We start from the raw sequence: 19,814 nt of genomic DNA, 5'->3' as shown, positions 1-19,814 counted from the left end.
CATCACCATCCATTTGTGTTTGGGGCTGGCCTTTCACTTTGGAAACCTAACGGGGGAGGTGGGGCTCAGCAGAGTGAGCAGACAGTACGGGGTACCAGACACCCCGCAGGGCCGAGAGGCCAGGACCCTTTCTAAAAGAATAGGAGCAGAATCTCAAAAGGCTTCCTGGCCAGACCACTGGCGTGGATGGTGTCGGGAAGCATCCCTTCCTTATCAAAGCTGATACGTGTTGCCACGTGCTACTCAGAAAGCCATGAGGCAGCCTGGCCCCCAGCCTAGGTGCTGCTGAGTGAGCATGGAGAAGGGGGCTTGCTGGGCCAGATTTTAGCCCAGCAGTGGCTGTTAGCTGAGAAGGAAGCTGGGAGCGGGGCAGCTGCTGGACTCCGTCTGCTCTGTGAGAGCTTGGTCCCGTGGAGGATTTCTCAGGATGCGGCTCCGATGCTTTCCAGCCCCTGGGGGGGAGAGCTGCCCGTGGGCAAGGATGAGTGGGCGCTGCCTGGGGACAGTGAAGGGGGCAGCAGCCCAGCAGGACGCCCTGTGAGGAGTGTGGACGTACGGGCGGGCGGGGGGAGCCCTGGTTCACACCTTCTCCCCTCGTGTCTTTCCAGATGCGCTGGCTCCCTCCCTCCGAGGCTACTTCTCAGGGCTGGAAGTCCCGTCAGTTCTGCTGAATCCCATGTAAGTACTTGGTTTCAATGGGAACTGTGTCCAGTGCCTGGACGAGCCCAGGCCAGAGCAGACGTTTGATAACCGGGCGGCCGTCATTCGGCCTCAGCGCCTCCTCCTGGGCTTGTCCATGCTCGTTAACAGTCACCCGACAAACTCCCTGTGGCCCAGAGAGTTCCGGGGTTTACTTTGCACAGGCAAGTTGCCCTGTTGACCTGAAGGCTCATTGGTGGCTCATGTCACCTTCATTGCAATTACCAGGGGAGCTGCTGAGTGCAGATTTCAGTTACTGAAGTCCTTAGCACCGTAAAAGGTCAGTGCTTCCAGGGGGCTCCGGTCCTAGGTCAGAAGGAAGGGCCTCACCAAACAGAAGGGTTAGTGTTGGGTGTCAGAGTATCAGAAATCCCACACAGGAGCGCCGGAGGGGCCAGTCAACCCACACCCCGACCAGTCAGGATTCTTTCTCTGGCCCTGGCAATAAGTAAGTCAAGGGATGACACTTTTGTGCTTTAAGACATCAACTTCAGGGCTTCCCTGGTGGCGCACTGGTTGAGAGTCCGCCTGCTGATGCAGGGGACACGGGTTCACGCCCCGGTCCGGGAAGATCCCACATGCCACGGAGCGGCTGGGCCCGTGAGCCATGGCCGCTGAGCCTGCGCGTCCGGATCCTGTGCTCCGCAACGGGAGAGGCCCGCGTACAGCAAAAAAAACAAACAAACAAACAAAACGCATCAACTTCAATAAGGATTGTACCTTTTCTTCCCCTAAGCTGACATATTTCTGAGTGTGGTCAGAGAGCACTTGTCCTTGGGTGTAACTGTGGACAGAGACTTACACGCTTCTAAGGTCGGAGTTAAAAAGATTTTTTACCAAACGATTCTCAGGGCCTTTATAACAATATGAGCATCGTGAATCTTGAAGATTAGGAAACTCTAGAATGCAGTATTTCTCAAACTTATCTGAGACCAGGAAACCCTTTTCTCACCCAATCTTAGGAGACTAATGTTTTACATAGCACACACCTTGGGAAACCGTGCCTTCACCTCTAATCCAGAACCTAAACCAGGGGCACCCATATGTATAACCCTTGGACCAGTAGTCACCTTAAAGCTACTTGTATTTGTCCCTTATTCTGAAATTGTTCTCCTCTTTTAAAATGAAATGGTAATATTAGTGACAGTTGTGTTTTAAATGTCCTTTCTTAGAAGGATGAAGTCAGCCGTCTGTGCTAGACACCTAAAATGTTCTTTAAAATGTTTTACTATTTTGTGAAATCTTAGTTTGCTATTTAAGGGTGACTTTTTTCTCCCTGAAAATATAAATGTTAAGCTTTTGAGGTATATTCTGGAGTCCCTTTAAGTCCATGCTCCTTATCCATATGCCCATAATTATTTTTTAAATTTAATTTATATATCCCCAGCCATTGTTTCTTTGTTCCGAAAAGCCTTAGGCATTTGTTGTGTGGGAACCTTCTCCGTTACTCGATGACACTGGTCTAGCGCTGTCACGTTATACAGCTCCAGAAGGCACTGTTCCCAGGTACCTCTCTGTGACACTGTTTATCTCTTAATTTTCGGAGGCTGGTAGGTATTCACCTAGAGGTGTCTAGGATAAGAAAACCAGAAATTCTGAAGCTCATGAAAGAGTTCATGGGGTGAAATGTAGATCTGGCGTTTTTCGCAGAAGCTGATAGTTGAGGAAATGAATGAAATTGGAGGTGAGGTCGGTGGGACACAGAACCTGGGGGCTCTCCTAGATGCAAGGGGTCAGCTTGTTGAGAGTGACGAGTGACCAGGGACAGGCGGCACGGCGGCCGGGGAGGGCAGTGTTGAGCTGCCTGGTCTGCAGCGTCAGATGCTGTAGGAAAGCTGAGTAAGATTTTGGCAGTTCCAGTTGGCAGAAGATGGTGGTGGCCTAGGGCCCAAGGAAAGAGAAGGCAGGATTGGTAAGCAGTCGAAGAGATCTAGCTCCATTCCCCAGAGATCTAGAGGCGGCGTGGCTACCAGAGAAGGGCCAGCAGTGGCTCCCCACTGCCCTGGAAGTATGGCTTCTGAAACACTGTAGGATCTGCGTAAAGATGTAATGTCTCCTGTGGGTGCATCACTGTTCTGAGATAAACTTGGGACATGGGCCAGGCCCCTTCCTTGGGGTCTGAAGGGAGTGGGGGAGAGGAGGTAGTTCGATCACTGAACTCATTACACTGCGCTTGGGGTCGGGACTGCAGTCTCCCATCCCGCCTGAAGTTAGACCAGCTCACTATGGCTCCATTACCCAGGCTCCTTCTCGTCTCTTGGATCAAGTCCTTTCCAAGGCAGCTAATAATCCAGGCTGTGTAATCTTAAGGAAACGTAAGTTAGAAGTGAAAACAGTGGTGCTGATGAAATAAACATTTTAGAGCAAGATGAGTCTCCAGAAAAGGGCAAGTGAAGGGTACGTGCCACCAATGGAACCACTGGCCCACATGGCCTTCCTGTACTCATTGGAAGGGGCTTTCTTACCCCCTGGAAAGATGGCACCAGAATAGGGGCAGGAGTGACATCTGGTATCAGACATAAGGACCTGTATGCAGACCGGTGTCACTCCTGATGTGTGGAACGTCAGGGCTGCCTCCTTCTCGATCCTGAATATTCCAGGCCTTTTCTCCCAGAGGGCCTTCAGGGATTTTTAATTGACCCACTCTGAGCGCTTGTTTCTAAAGGGAAATCAGTGACTAGGCTAGAAAAGTAAACAAGCTCTTTATTCTTTAAATAAATGTGTGTTATTTATCTACTATATGGTAGATATAAAAATGTGTGAGGGCTTCCCGGGTGGCACAGTGGTTGAGAGTCCGCCTGCCGATGCAGGGGACACGGGTTCGTGCCCCGGTCTGGGAAGATCCCACACACCGCGGAGCGGCTGGGCCCGTGAACCATGGCCGCTGAGCCTGTGCGTCCGGAGCCTGTGCTTCGCAACGGCAGAGGCCACAACAGTGAGAGGGCCCGCGTACCACCAAAAAAAAAAAAAGTGTGAAACTAGGCCTGTGCCCCCGAAGAGCTTCAGTTCTAAGGGGCAAGAGCCATGGACACACATTTTAAAGAGAAAGGAGAATTACTGCCCAGGATGCTCCAAAAGAGGTGGGTGTGCGTGCGGACCGCCATCAGCGGCATAAGTAAGACCACCAGAAGGGTGGTCTTCAGAGGGGTGGGTGTTACGTTTTAATTTGTTCAGCATCTTGCTTGACAGATGGCGTTCAGTCTGGTTACAGCGTGTGCACATCACTACAGAGTTTTGCTAATGGTTCAGCCATGTGGCCGAGAACCCCAGAAAACACAATAATGATCGGCAGCGATCAATTTCCCAGATGGGTTGAGGATAGAAAAGCATGAGCAACTCTGTAGTCTCTCCTTACAAGGAGTAAGGGTTATGCAGTTTTCCTGGTTGGGTATCCAAATGTAGTTAAACAAATCAGAAAAAAGAGGGGAGAAAGAATGAGAGTTGGAGTGGATGTGGGAGGGTGTGCTTAAAGAACTCAGGACATTTCCCGGGCCGGGGATCAAGACCACAGCACAGAAATTGTAAGCACATGTAGGTACAGCCTCACCGAATTAAAGGAGAACATGGCAAGGGATAAGAATTTGAACCTGTTTGTTCCTTTTGTTTAGTTTTGGGGAGGAATGGCCCAGTCTGTCTTTGGCTGTGAGCACAAGTGCCTTGGGGATGCGGCCACGATCTGGAGAGCCCCAGCTGCTGGATGTCCAGGCAGAACTTAGAGCTTAGCAGGGAGGCAAGGGCAGAGTCTTCATGGAAGCCCAGACAGCTGCTGTGGCTTCATGCGGTCACCTCTGCCTTCTGCCTAGAAGAGGCCCCAGGGTCCTTCCCTTTTCTTCTGTGAACCAAGGTCTTTCAGTCACACGTAAGTCCGTTGACACAATACAGATTCAGTGACCATCTGCGGGATATACGGTACTGTTCTGGGTGTTACATATGCAACAGTGGACAGAAGCAGACAAAACCCTTGACTTGGTGGAGTCATTCTGTAACAGGGAGAAGAGTAATAAAATACTAAAATAAACAGGAGGCCGGGTGGTGAGACGGGCTAATGGAAAAACGCAAATCAAGGAGAGAGGGCAGATGCGAGGGGTCAGCAGGTGCTTCCTTGCACACGGGAGCAGAGATGAAAGCTCTCCCAGATTTATATGGGGTTCTTTTTCCAGAACAGACCTCACTTTACTCAAGCTTAGGGAACAGGTTAACGTCTCTGTTCCTCTTCTTCTTGCCTCCCTTTTGCTACATCCAAGTGAACAGGCTTGAGCTGGGTGGGGCTTGAAGGCAGCGCTGGCAGAAGGTGCCCGGCGGCCCGAGTGGATGAGCCCTTCCCTGAGAGGGGTCTCCGCGTGCCCTGCTTCTGATTCCTGAGCCCTGAGCCCTGGGGTCTGTTTTGCTTCCTGTGTGAGTCAGAAAGTAGGGACGGGCCTGAGAACCTGCCTCCTGCCAGGCACTGGGGTGGTGGCGTCCCTTCCAGCTTTCTGCTAACCACCTCCTAGCACCTGCCGTGCCACATGCCAAGACTCTTGTGACAGCCCAGTGCCGTCAGCTGTGGCTCCCCCTTCACCCACGGTCTGTGAGTCTGGCTGGGACATGGAGGCCCCCGAGCACATGCACCAGGGAGCTGCCTGCCCGGCCCCTGCAGGAAGGTCACAGGTCGCGGCCGCACGATAAGATCAGGACATTAAGCCTCAGCGTTTGCGCAGTCGCAGGGCAGGGCCACCTGCAGGAGCCGACCGTCCCCTGCTATCAGCTCTCTGCGTGGCTGAGAGGAGAGGTTCAGAAGGCTGGCGTGCTCGCTGTAAAGTTAAAGTGAACGCGTTGGGGCTCCCCTTGGTGTTTTGTGTTCTTTGGGGAGTCCTCTCCTGGGGTCTCTGCAAAGCAGACTCTGGCCCACGTGTTCTCTCTGCCCACCCGGTGAGCCCGGTGTGCGGACCAAGTGTTGGTACGGTAACTGCAAAGAGCGGCTTGCTGATAAAACCCTGGGCTCCCAGAACCCGGGCCGAGAAGCCAGGGTCCCAGGCCTCCTAACCCACCAGTCCTCAGTCCTCCCGACTAGCTTCAGCCCAGAGGCTGAGGGAAATCTGGTCATCAGTGTGATTTCCTAAACGACAGGCATCCTAAAAAGGCAGCCTTGGTCTGGCCGCCCCGGGAGGCACCCTGGGTCTGCAGGCAGGCCCTCCCTCCCGCCTTGCCTGTGCCCGGCAAGTGTGGACACGGCCGGGGAAACTTGGGTCAGATGATAGGTTTTGTTTCCAGGGGTGAACATTTATTTTTCTGTCCTCAACCCAACTTCTACCAGGAGACTAGAATCACATCTACTCATCTTTCAATGTTTTTATAGTGAAATTCTGGGGAAAACTTTTTTTTTTTTTCCTGACTCTGGGAAGAGAGATGCCCTGGGAAGGCAAGCTTTTCCTTCAGCCTGCCGCACCACCCCGGAGGCCGTCTGAGCGCAGGGCATGGTCTCCCTGCAGCATCCCGGGGCAGCTTTCCACAGCACATCGTGCGCTCCTGTCCACAAAGCCCTGTGCGCCAGAAGCAGGCTCTCTGTCCCGGGAAGGAGAGCGGTGCTTAAGACTTGAGGAACGGGCTTCCCTGGTGGCGCAGTGGTTGAGAGCCCACCTGCCGAGGCAGGGGACACAGGTTCGTGCCCCGGTCTGGGAAGATCCCACATGCCGCGGAGCGGCTGGGCCCGTGAGCCATGGCCACTGAGCCTGCGCGTCCGGAGCCTGTGCTCTGCAACGGGAGAGGCCACAACAGTGAGAGGCCCGCGTACCGCAAAAAAAAAAAAAAAAGACTTGAGGAACGTTAGCGGGGAATCGGGCACCGGTGTCCATGTGCTGGGCGAAGGCCTTCCTTCCTCAGCGCCAGGAATTCTTGATGAAACCAGCCAGCTCGGAGGCAGCCATGCCTGCGGGAAGAATATTAAAAATGTGTTGCTCACTGAGTGTCTGCCTCTTCCTGTCTCAGAATTCTCAGACACTGGGAATAGCAGGGTGTGTTCACAAGTGTTAGCTTTTGGGTTTTGTTTCCTAGTAGGTGCTCGGAGCAAAGTCGAGTTCATTGGTGCACGTGACAGCACAGGGTTCTCCTGGAGAGTTGCTTCTGTGGCCTTGGGCTGACCAGAGTTGTCCCTGGGGTCTGGGGCGGCCCCTGGAGTTGGTTAGGTTTCGGGCTCCTCTTGGGGGGCCCTCAGATCCCGTGCCTTTCCCCTGTCTAGTCCCGGGGGACGTGTGTGCAGAGGCCCTGCCTGTCTGCCCCCGGGGGGCTTATGCCCTGGTGCTCCTGAAGGCGCACATTTTTCTCCAGGTGCCCTCCCCACTGGGCTTGCTGCCAGGGAGTCCCTGGGAGCCACCCTCTGCTGCCGGGCACCCCGGCCCCCGAGAGCCGCCTCCCACTGGCTGTACCACGTCCCAGTGAGAGCTCTTCGTGGCACGCCTAGTTGGAGCTTGTCCTCAAGCTCAGCAGTGGAGGCCTTGGGTGCTGGTGCCTTTGCCTCGCAGCTTTGCCCTCGGAACAGGCCCGGGGAAGCCGGCAGCCGGGGTTGCTGTCACCGTGGGTGTTAATGGCCGATCTCTTTCTCCACCCCAGGTTCCAGGTGTGTGATGGTGGCTGCAATGTGTCTTGTGGGTATTAACGCAATCTTCAAGTGGCTACTGTTCTCGAGCTGTTCTACAAAACTGGAGCGCGCTGGTGAGTTCCAAGCTCAGAGGCTGAACGGTTCCTCCCAAGAGGCAGCGTGTCCGGGGCAGGGCACGACCGCGTGGAGTGGTGTGGTCAGGACCATCCCACCAGCATCCCCTGTGGGTGGGGCCCCTCCGGGGGCTGCGGTGGGCGCTCTGGGTTGAGACCTGCTGGTGTGGGTGCTCGGGATCGGCGTGCACTCGTCTCCTCCAGCTGCCGCCTGCTGAGGGGAAGTCGTCCCAGGGTAGCAGGTGAACTCTGCGGGCTCTCAGAGCGCGTCACCCGGCGCTTGGTCCTCACAGCCTTGCTGGGTGAGGCTGTCAGCACCTCATCCAGCAGCAAACGGGTATGAGATATTCCATCAAAGGGAACATATATATGAATGAAGTTTTTCCCTTGAAGCTCTAAGCCTTTTCTTTTTTAATTAACCATTTTGGTGGAAATCTTCAGATGTAGTATGTATATTCCTTTTGATCTATTAATCCAGTTACACTGAATATAGTGCAGCCCTTTCTTGATGACTTGGAGACATTCTGATGAGCCTCTTCAGAAACAGGGCGACTCCCCCTGGGCATGACTGAATTATAATGGAGTCTAACTGGACTCCTCTAAACTGCGGGGCTTTCCTAGTGGTGAAGATTTTGGTGATGTGTCCGTCTTCTCTGTCGCTACCAGCTGTCACTGCTCAGTTCTTTCACTTCTGGCAGTAAGTGTGGTCTCAGAACAGTTGTGCAGCAGGGTTCCAGGAGGCGACCTGCCTGCTGGGCACATGTGGGGCTTCCAGTCTCTTTGGAAAGCTTGACCTAGGACAGCAGGAATGCCAGGGGCAGGCCAGCAGCAGTTATGTCCCAGCCCAAATAAGGTGGCAGATTTCATCCCTGCGAGGGGCCTATAAAGAAAAGATGAGTCATAAAGAGAACAAGATTCCTGCTAAGGGCAGAGAACCAGGCAGTTGGGCCTAGGAGGTCATTACCACATTTGGGGCATAAGTAATCTCGTGCTCAGTGCCCCCCAGAGGCGCGCGTAGTGGGCGCGTGCAGCCTGCCCACCCTGCCTGGTTGGGGAGCCAGCATCAGGTACTTGGGGTCTTTTTTTCCCACTGACGTCTGTTTCTCACGCTAACGAAACTGACCAACAGGTAGAGAGTTTTCCACATCACACAGGGCAGCCAAGAGATATCTCACTAGTTCTAGAGTCTTCTAATCGATCAGGTTTTCCTTTTCTCATGGTCCTTAACAGAAGTGCCCACAGTATTCTTATGGATATTACCACTCAGTAAAACTGTTTAAAAAGACAAGATCTTGCTTTGCTTTCTCTCTTCCTCTGGGGAAATGTAAGGACCAATTAGGAGCCACCCATACAATTTTTTTAGAAGCAGGTTTAGCTTTTTTTGTTTTTTTATTTTTTTTAGTGCAGTAAATCAGCCCAGATCTCAGTAATTCGGGCACAAGCAGATGAGCCCCGTCAGGAAGCAGCAGCAGCTGGAGCGTGTGGTGACTCTGCAGACAGCAGAAGGGCCTGGTGACAAGGAGGAGGAGGACCAGGGCTCGGTGCTGGGTGGCCCGCGTGGACGGCGTCTTCAGCACCAGCCGTGTTCACAGTGGGGCTTACCAGTCCCAGGCCACCATCGGCTACAAGCGTGTGGAGGAGGCTTTCCCCTCCCCGGCTCTGAAGCCAGACAGCACTGCAGACATAGGCCTGGCCTGTGAGCAGGGAGGATCTCAGGCCCCAGGGGCGGGCCTCCTGAGGGTGAGGGCTGGCGTCCACCCAGGGCCACAGCGGGGGCGGCCAGCGTGAGCTCGTGTCCATGGCCAGTGGTGCGCTGGTGCAGGGCATGTATCTTTAGAATAGGGAGGAGTTTCTGACCACAGATGACTGTTCCCTGGAGACTCTATAGACTGTGAACCTTTTAAAATGTTAGTCTTTGTGTTACAAATTAGTACCAGCATTTGATTTTTTAAAAGTCAAGCTGACAGGGGCTTCCCTGGTGGCACAGTGGTTGAGAGTCCGCCTGCCGATGCAGGGGACACGGGTTCGTGCCCCGGTCCGGGAGGATCCCACATGCCGCGGAGCGGTTGGGCCAGTGAGCCATGGCCGCTGAGCCTGCGCGTCCGGAGCCTGTGCTCCGCAACGGGAGAGGCCACAGCAGTGAGAGGCCCGTGTACCGCAAAAAAAAAAAAAAAAAGTCAAGCTGACAGGTATAGAATGAAAACTAAACCACTCTTATTAAAAACCTTAGTCATATGATGTTGGGATTAGTATGGAAGGGAATATCTCTTACCTGACTTTTAGTAAAAATGAATAAATGTTAGAAAAACTCTTGGGGAAGAAATCATTAGTAAATAGGTCAAGTATAGATACAAATGGATTGGGGGAAAACAGAAAGAGGATTTTCTTCTTGCTGGGAGAAGACACTCACAAGGCGCTTGGATCAACACTAACTTACCAACCTGCCAAGCTGCCTCAGGGAAGAGCAGCCTCTCCTGTGGGTCTCGGCGTTGGCCACCCGCAGCCCCACAGGGCAGCCGGCACCATGACCCATACCCATCGGCAGCTGTCCCCGAGCACTGAGGGACACGCCGTGATCTTCTCCATCAAGGACAGCTGAAATGAACTGCTTTAGAATTGTGTAATATTCCTTAAGACACAGGGAGACATTCTCCATTGTCTTCAAATTGAGACAGTTGTGACCCGCTTCAGACAAGATTCTATATACATTTTCTTCCCTTGTTTATCCCATCACATGCATGTCGTACTTGACCCCCTTTCCGGAAAGGTTCTGTGAGGAGAGTCTGCTCTGTAAACAGAGCCTGACTCTCTCCCACCCCCCATGGTGCTCTGTGTTCCCGGATGTCTTTGCTTTCTGTTTAAAACGTCCTTGTTAATACATTCCAAGGTTTGAACTCCGTTCCTAGCTAAACCCCTTTCCTTGTTTACAGGGATTGAAATAGCCACATTTTGACCTTCTATTCAGTCTGGAACATCTATGGCAATGCGGACGCATTCTTTTCCCATGTGAGAATTGCATTTACCCAACACAGTTATGGAAAAGCGGAAAAGCGCAGGAAATTATCGACTCTCACCCCTTTCTTTGTTTCTTCCCTCCCTGTTCTTTCTCACTTCAAAAGATCCGACTTTCTACGCAGCCTTAGATTAACCAGCCCCGTCCATCTTTCTTCCTGCTCAGGGGCCCAGGAAGGGGACCCTGAAGTCGGGTGTGTTGCTTATCGCCTCGGAAAGCTGGGGGTGCCTTCCCAGTCCCCGCGTCAGCTTTCTGTAGAGGCCCTGTCAGGGCCGGTGTGCGGAGCCCCACGTGGGCCCCAGGCACAGTGTCCTGGCTCTCAGCCTAGCCTGGGCATTAATAGCCCATCGTTCGCGTTTCATTTGTCCTAGAGTCCAGGTGTCTGCATTTTTGCTACATGCAAGTGACTGTGTCTGGAGTAGCGGATGGTGGAGACGGTCTCAGGGAGGGAAGCAATCCTTGTGGAAGTAAGTGGCCTGGACAGTGAGAGCTCCAGCCAGGAGATGAGAAAGCCCTGTAGCCTGAAGGGATCAGGAAAGGCTGGAGGAAGTGGTGCTTAGACTGATTTTTGAAAGATAGTAGGGTTTGTATATGCGGAACATACACTAACAGAAGCAGGGGATGTAAGAATGACTGTGTGGTCTTGTGGAAAATGGATTTTGATCGAGGTTTTGAGGGTCTTGGGGAGGCAGCGGAGATCTGAGCGAGGTAGCGGGAGGTGCTTTAGGAATTGTCACCTTACTGCCCAAAGCAAAATGAATGAAGAGTCTAGTGGAAACACGTCCCGGTGATGGTGGTGTCAGAGTGACCTGAGAGAGCAGGGCGTGTCTGGGACGCAGCCGTGTGAAGGCCAAGTGGTGAGTCTCGGTAGAGATGTGTTGCCTTTGAGGTCGTGGCAGAAACGCCCAGGGCAGAGCTGATGGGAGTGGGGAGAACTGCCCGGGAGCTGGCGGTGGAACCGGAAAGGGGCCGGAGCTGGCGACGTGCACTTGCCTGAAGGTGGCCTTTGAGCTCCCGAGAAGCGAGCAGACCTAGACGAGGCAGGCCCTGCCCCACCGAGCCAGGGGCTGTAAGAGACTGCAGCGGCTTCGTCCTTCCTAAACTAGTGGGCGCCCCCGGAAGGTTCCCCTGCTCGCACAGTCCCTGAAGGCCATCGGCCGCTTTCCAGGGCGGCCCTCTCCAAGCCTGTGCTCTGTGAGAGGCCCCTCAAGTTCCCAGAGCCTACGGGCTGCCCGCTGCTGTCCCCTGTGAGTTGTTCCGAAGTGGGAACTGCTGTTCCTCGGCACTGGTTTCCTGGAATCGACGGCATCCATGGCTTGGGTTGCTGGCATGGGGTCAAGTTTGGAATGACGTGGGACTTGTCATTCCAGGCCTGACAAGCCAAGACTGTGGAGAAAGGAAGCTGGCCTTGTCCCCGGGTCCCCAAAGCCGGTTTCCCTCCTCCGTGGACGGACAGAGACTGGCAGGTGGGGGAGGCCCCTTTGGCAGCCAGAGGGCCGCAGATCAGACGCTCGTGGGGACTGAGGCTCGTGAGTTCATTGCAGAATGTCAGCTGCTACAGCACCAAAGACCAGGCCTGGCCCTGTGACCCCCCATAACCCTGGGCACATGCATTCCTGCCACCCACCCGGGCCTGCTTCAGGCCATGCACACCTGGGCTGGATCGGGGGTCCTGGTGCCCCACCCCCTGCTGGGTAGGAATCAGGTGGGAGAAGAGATGTAGCTTTCACGACGGGGGGTGGTGTCCTTCTGCTGGGTGTCACAGTACATGTGACCCGCACCAAAGATGGGGAGTGAAGGGTCCTGGCCCACTTCGGTTCCTCCGGCACTGAGTGAGTCTGGGGGGCTGATCCCCGCTACTGTGCTGGGCACCAGGGGAAGCAAAGGAATCTTCCTAAAGGAGGTGACCGTCTCCTGCTGGACAAATCCTGTTGCAGAGAACTCGGAGAAACTGAAGGGAGGACGCGGGGACCTGGCTCCCAGAGCTCGAGTTGGGAACATTTCTAAACGGAAGGGGACACTCGTTATACTCTCTATAATCATAACTAAATGATAGGCGAGGACTAATAGTTACAACAAGCTGAAGAGACAGGTAAGTGTTAACCTAACTTCAGAGAAGAGGTTCTGGACGTCCCGATCCCTACGCCTGACAGCAGCGTCCTAGCTTCTCCCCATGGAGTTTTCCATGAGCCACAGGTTTGTGGTTATTGTATTTGGTCTTCTGACTTGTGGCTCATTAGTTTTACCCATTTGTACTGCCATCCAAAAACTAGGCTCTGACAATATTTACTGAGACATAGTTTAGATCCAGCTGGCACTGGACGATCTGGGTGGGAGAGGAGTGTTCATGAGGATCGTCCAATTAGCTGTGTCTGAGAGAGTTTAACTCAGGGCAGGACAGGGGTTGTTAACAGCAAGGACGGCCTCCTCCCGCATACAAAATTCTAGTAGTATATGCTGATTACGTCTACCTTTCCGGCAATCACAGGTTTATGTGAGTCTGACCTGTTGGTAAGGTGGCAAGAAAACAAGGGGTTGGAGAGATGAAAGTAAAATGAGTGACAAAGTAAGAGCAGAACACCTCCAATGCAGCCTTCACGTAAGTGAGTAAATCCAGACCACAAAGGAGCCGAGACGTGTTTAAGAAACTCCTGGCACCAGGGCGGGGGTCTGCCAGGGACAAAGTCTAGATGATCGTCCGAAGGCCCTTTATTCTGCCACGAAGCAAACCAAATATGAGCATTTCCTTGCAGGGGAGGGAGGGAGGGCTTGAAAAGATTCTAGTAAGAGAAAGAGAAACAAATTAAATACTCACTCCCCGGGTTTGTAAAGCGAGACCACTGAGCGTCTGTGAGTGGCCTTCACCTGGAGGGTCAGTGAGGGTATTCCGTGTTTACAGAAAGGTGTACACATGCGCCGTTGTAGGGAATCACCAGGAGTCTCTGAGCCGTGGCTTCTACACACTGGTGTCCCCAGACAGCCGCGCGGCTCAGAGGAGGACCGCGCGCTTGTGAGACCCACTGCCCTTCCACGCTTTCTTTCTGTTTCAGGCTGGAACCCGCCCAGTTTTGGTCCCTTCAAGACTCTGCCACAGCCTCTATCACACATCTGTTTTTCTCGAAGAAAAAAATACAATAAAAATGTTTTACTCTTTTACACTGTATAATTGTAAGAAATAGTGTGTTATTTGTGAATGCATGGTCTGCCATTTCTGTACAGTTTGGAGATATTTTCGAATGAAACATAAAAGATGTCAACGATAAAATCAAAAGAGTGAGTATTTTTATACCAAACATTTTAAGTATGACAGGATGGATGATCTTACAGTGGGTTGGATCACAGATTTTATGCTTGACTTTTGAATGCTTGTAATTTATAATATCTATTTTTTTCCTCTAAAAGAAGCTGCATGTTTAAGGCATGTTTTAAAATATTATCAAAATTTCCAGAATCATATGGTGAATGTATAGAAATCTGTTTCCCTGGCCTGAGTCCAGGGTCCATGTGTAACGCGGCATTAGATGTTAAAACCGATAGTGCAGTGCTCGGGGTTTACTCCCAGGTCTAGTAGGACACCCTGCAAGACAATCAAAGCCTCCAGGAGATTCGATCTTAATGGCAGCAGGTTCCCAGCTGGGCAAAGCAGCCTTTACTTGGTGCCCATTCCTTACCAGAGTGCACCCTTAGAAAAGCCCGGCAGCTCCCGAGGTAGCCATACAAACTGTGGGCCGAGTGGTGGGTTTTGCCGTTTTCTTTTGTTTTTCTCCAGCACGCTCCTGTGTGCACCCAGCTGACGCGCGACTCCCCCAGTGAACGTGCTGAGTCTAAGGGGAAGCCTTGGCTGGGGAGGCCAGCCCTGGCCCAGCAGGCAGCTGCCTTTGCCTGGCCCACCTGGCTGCAGTGGGCAGCTCCCATCTCCCAAGTGATTTTGCAAAAAACATGGGTTGAACTGAGCTGGTGTTCCTGAGCCTTGGCAGCAGCAGGCCAGACACACCACTTAAAACATGATCTTGAACCCCGTGTGCTCACTGTGACACTACCTGCCCCATCGGCCCCGGGAGAGGTGCGCAACCAGTGGCGTCTGGAATGAGTACTCGTCAGCTTGCTTCAAGACTACGTCAAAGCCAGGGTCAGTCTTGCATGGTAAGCAGACACTTCCAGAGTCTGTGACAGCTCACTCTCCCCCTTGTTGGAGAAAAGCCGGGTGTAAAATTCATTGACCTAAGAATTTTTAACTGCTGATATAGCTAAACATGACCACAAGCTTTCTTACTGATCTGCTCACGTTGTGCTGAAGATGTCGATGTTTTAATGACTATATACATCGTTGGTGTCAGGTTTTCTAGTTTCATTATTTTCCATCAGAAGTAAAGAGATCAAGAAGCTTTTAAAAGGTCCTCACACACACAAAAAACGAAAGGAGCCAGTGGTGAGGGGCGCTCACCCTCACAAGAAATGACAGGAAGGAACGTCCCTGCTTAGGCCTTCATCGCCGCCTGGTTCGTGGTGACAGTTCTGTACTCTTGTTTCTAAGGAAAACAGCAACTTCCACACAGTCTATTATGCTTTTATAAACTGTTTAAAGGTACTTTTCTATTGTCATTTTTAAGAATAAAGTGCCAGCTATCACACCACTGCTTGCCATATTCCTTTTTGTAAGACCAACCCAGTGCATCCACACTGCAGACCAGGGAGCAGCGTTTTTGCTCCCATTTTCAGGTCTGGACAGAGCTAAGCACTGGCCCTTGAGCCCAGGACAGAGGGGCTAAGGGAAGAAAGGGGCAGGGATGGGAGAGCCTGGACCACCCATGCAAAGGCTCTACTGGGGGCGCCTGCTAACTGACAGGCACAGCGGCCTTGAGCAGAGCCTCCCGACCCACAGGAGGGTCGCCAGGGAGATTCACACACCTTTCCTGCTGCCTTTTACTGCACTCAGCAGACCCCACATCCTCCTCAGGCTACAAAGCTTTAGCTCAGGCCTATCTAAAAATCTGTATTTGTGGTTTTCTACTGACCTAGAGTAAGAAAATATATTCTATTAAGTGAGAAGCCAGGCCTTGATAGCCAAGACCATAAAGTGCTTTATATAAATACATTCTCACCAACTCCTCTTCCCCCCAAAGGGGGACAGGGCCATAGCACTCAATTCCAACTAATAGCAACCACCACGAGCAACTATTAGTCTCGCTGGGCACTGACGTTATTGGTTCTGTGGCTTGGATCTCACGTTCCTTTTACAGAGAAGACCAGCCACCAAAAGTGGGTCCCAGCCACAGCCTTCCAGTACCCTGGAGCCAGGGATGAAGGCAGAAAACAACCACACAGCTCTGCCGCCCTGCCCAGGCTCTGCAGGCCACATCTGACATGGCTCTGGAACAGGCTCGATCATGCGCTTTGCCTTTGGCCCATCTGGGACCTCCCAACTCCAAGGCACCAGAGACGAGCCACACAGCCTAGGAACTGAGGGCGCCTCCCCCAGAAGGGCTGAACACGGTCACTGCCATGGGTTTTTGCACAAGGGGCCTTGGGGTGGATGAGTGAGTGCCTGGGTCACCACCGCTGTGCAAGTGACAAGTCTGGACAGTACCTACCTGTCTAGCATGAGCTCCAGACACAACCCCACTTGAACACCAGCTTCATCTTGTGTCACTCCACTGAGCACAAACACTGGAATTGGGAATTTGCGATAAGAAAAGGGCAGGTCTGTCTGTTCCCTCTTACTTCTGCGCATAACGTCCCAGTCTGCAGAATCCAGCAAGACGATAACTAAGCCATCCATTGTTACCAAGTAAACCCTCCATTGGGAGGGGAGATGTGCCGCTTAGAGCACAGGACTAATGTCATAAAACTGGCATTAAGTACTGAAATTAAGTACTATGCCTTCTACTTCTATAACAAAATTACAAATTAAAGGAATCTGGAAAAGAACCTTAAAACTTGCAAAATGAAAGTTACAGTATAATCATACATAAAGGCTTCAAATTCCCAGTACCTGAATATATGTCCAGACCTACTTTCATAGGAGAGGAAGCATGGCTGGACACCCTAGCCTTGGTGTCTGTGTCACAGTGACATATAGGAATCAACTAGTTATTTCTGAGTGCTTTGGGCAAGGCATGCTTAGCTCAAGGAATACAAGCAGACTTCCTACTGTATCCCCCATCTATCACTGGGACGTCCAACTGTTAGGTGGAAAGTGCATTCTTACCCAGTGTGAAGAGAATTTTCAGCACGCAGTTGCTCTCTCTCTTCCACTGTCATCCCTGTTCTATCACACCTCCTCATGACATCAAACAACTGGACAACACTCTTGAGAAGGCAGAAGAGTGTGTTACTAGTGATGTGTTATCTGAAATGTTGGTCCTCAAAACGCCTACACCGAAACTCATGACTGTGATGCTGAAAAGCCATACGGAGTCAGCTAACTGATACGGCCCTCTAAACAGGAAAACATTTAACTGCCACAGTGAAGCTCTGTCTGCTGCTGCAGAGCGTCCCGGATGGTACCCAACTCCCCTAGACTGGCCTGGCTCTAACCACCCCAAGCCCCCAGATGCCAATATGCCGTGAGAAACCTTCCTCACCTTCCTCAGGTGCTGCTTCACCAGGGCTTCCACAGTACAAACCACACTTCCCTGCTTTATGAGGGGAAGGGGCCCTGGGCCCACGAACCGTAACAACATGCCCATAAATCAAGACCCAGGGAAGCCTTCCACTCCCCACTGCTCACACCCATCTCTCATTTGAAGTGAAACTCTCTCACCATGCTAATTAACAAGACATTAGAAATTTAATTAGGCTAGATTAAATTAAACCCAAACTTCTCTTCTGAGCAAAAGGACACACCTACATGGAACAGGAAATGATGCCCAGGTTAAAATATTTACCTGGACAAAAGAGCACTTTTTCCCTAAAACTAGAGTGCAGAAAAGTTCAAAATCTCGTGACAGTCAAGTGCAAGGTAAACCTGACTTTGGTGTTTCTGAAGCTGATCCTGCCAAGGTCAGGCTATGATTTACAGCAGTCTCTCCTATTAGTATCCTTCTGTGTTTTCACTTATTTTTTTAAAAAATTAAGGTAAGTCTGCACTGAACGTCCTTTAACCCCTGCAAAGTTCTGGGTGGCTGAAAGTCACTGGGTTCTCACAGGGTCTTGAGATCACATGATTTGAGTCACAGGAACGTGCTGGCCCATCTCCAAACCAGGAGAGCTGGACAAGTGCTACAGGCCTAACTGTCCAAAGGGCCCATGGCAGCAGCCTTGCCACTTCGCCCGAGAGCACCAGCATATCTCTAATGGAAATCCCATTATGAAGGAAAATGCGCTTTTGCTTTCTGAACTATGGCCAGGAGGAAGGTCGACAGCACAATGCCAGGGCCTATTCTAGCTCTGTGTTTCCAAAGTGCTCATTCAACCTGACGCTCACAGGACAGGGACAGGGGTTCCAAAGTCCAGTTCATCTGAGAAGTGGTTTCGAAGAGGTCCTTGGGCCTCCCCCACCCTCTGCTCCCCACAGAACATCTGGTCTCTCAGAACAAGCCCAAAAAACACACCCGAGGAGAGGATGGACTGTCCTACGTGAAGCCCCGAGGGCGGCGACACATGATACAGGTCATCGCACTGTCCACACACAGCACCCCAGCTTCGCTACACAGCAACAGTGCTGGACCCAGCTTGTTAAGAACAGTCAATAAAACCTTAAAAAAAACAAAATCATCTTCCCCATAAATAAGTCATTTTTGCAAGTAAAAGCAGTAGCTAGGAGGAAGAGGGGAACCAAGTCTCATTTTCTATGCCTCAGAAAACCATTATTAACCGATATGAACTGGGGAACTTATAAAGCCAAATGCCCTATTCCCACATCCAAAACGTTTTTTCTGCTAGTGATTTCAGTCAGCTCACAAGAGAACCAAGGGCTGCATGTCTGCAGTGCCCTTGCTACAAACAATGGAACGGGAAGTAGCTGCACTGCCTTCTCGCCGAGACTGCTCCACACGTATCAAGTACTGCTCCGTCCCCCGAGTCCCACCATCATCTTGCCACACTTACAGGATGTAACAGCAACAGTCAAATGTCAGTTTTTACACTTTTGGGCTCAAATGTATTTGTTTTAGCTATCCCCTAAAAGCCTCGGCTTATGGTGATGAATTATACATCAAATGCACTACAGACTGTCTTAAACTTTTAACACACCCAGACACGCCCACTCCAACTTCCTTCTGTTAAACACGCCACAGACACAGCAGAAACGGGCAGAGGTGAGAACGTGACTTTGACTTTAACTTGAATTTCTAGTGGATATGTTTCTAGGTGCCCAGAGGAACTAGTAAAGAACTTCTTTCTTTTTATTACAACCCTCAAACACAACTGGGTTCCTATCACAATTTCCCACAAAGACTATCCCTCCCCACATGTCAGAACAGCCAGAAAACAATTAACAAAATGGAAACAGTAAACTCCTCACCTAGCAATAATTACTTTAAACATAAGTGGACTAAATCCTCCAATCAAAATACCCAGAACTGCTGAATGGATTAAAAAACAAGATCCAATGATATGCTGCCTATCAGAGACTCACTTTAGCTTTAAAAACACAGACTGAGAGCAAAGGGAATAAGATATTTCAGGCAAATGGTATTCAACAGAAAAGCAGGCATAGCTATACTTATGTAAGATAAAACAGACTTTAAGAATGGTAAAAAGAGACAAAGAAGGTCATTATATAATGATAAAAGGATCAATCAATCAAGAATATATAACAATTGGAAATTCCGTGGCAGTCCTGTGGTTAGGACCTGGTGCTTTCACTGCCAGGACCCAGATTCAATCCCTGGTCAGGGACCTAAGATCCTGCAAGCCATGTGGCGCAGCCAAAAAACAAACAAAGAAAAGAATACATAACAATTGTAAATATTTATGTACCCAATCAGAGTACTCAAATATATAAGCAAACATTAATAGAGCTAAAAGGAGAAATAACCTGCAATAAAATAATAGTTGGGGACTTTAATATCCCACTCTCTACAATAGACAGATCATCCAGACAGAGGATCAGTAAGGAAACAGGATTTGAACAACACTAGAGACTAAATGTACCTAATAGACATATACAGTTGACTCTTGAACTGCATGGGTCCACTTATATGTGGATTTTTTTTCAATAAATACACACTACAGTACTATACAATTCATGGTTGGTTGAAACCACAGATACAAGGGCCAACTGTAAAGTTACATGCAGAATTTTGACTGTGTGGGGCTTCCACACCACTATCCCCCATGTTTTTCAAAGGTCAACTGTACAGAACATTCTAACCAACAACAGAATAGGCATTCTTCTCAAGCACACATGGAATATATTCTATGAGAGACCATATGTCAGGCCACAGAACAAGTCTTATTAGCAAATTCAAAA

At 51.0% G+C, this 19,814-nt stretch overlaps 1 protein-coding gene across 1 annotated transcript in view; it reads left to right on the top strand.

Moving 5' to 3' along the window:
* RBPMS (RNA binding protein, mRNA processing factor) overlaps positions 1-13,992 on the top strand; it is a gene marked incomplete at both ends in the record, with an annotated part of 191,409 nt that extends 177,417 nt beyond the window's left edge. The window contains 3 exons of the mRNA XM_079726771.1: positions 609-678; positions 7,285-7,386; positions 13,450-13,992. Coding sequence (XP_079582897.1) covers positions 609-678; positions 7,285-7,299 — 85 coding nt within the window. The remainder of the gene's footprint in view (positions 1-608; positions 679-7,284; positions 7,387-13,449) is intronic.
* Positions 13,993-19,814: the final 5,822 nt, after the last annotated feature.

The sequence above is a fragment of the Hyperoodon ampullatus genome (assembly GCF_949752795.1).
Source record: "Hyperoodon ampullatus genome assembly, chromosome: 20".
Taxonomy (NCBI): Eukaryota; Metazoa; Chordata; class Mammalia; order Artiodactyla; family Ziphiidae; genus Hyperoodon; species Hyperoodon ampullatus.
This window is presented reverse-complemented; position numbering and strand designations above follow the sequence as displayed.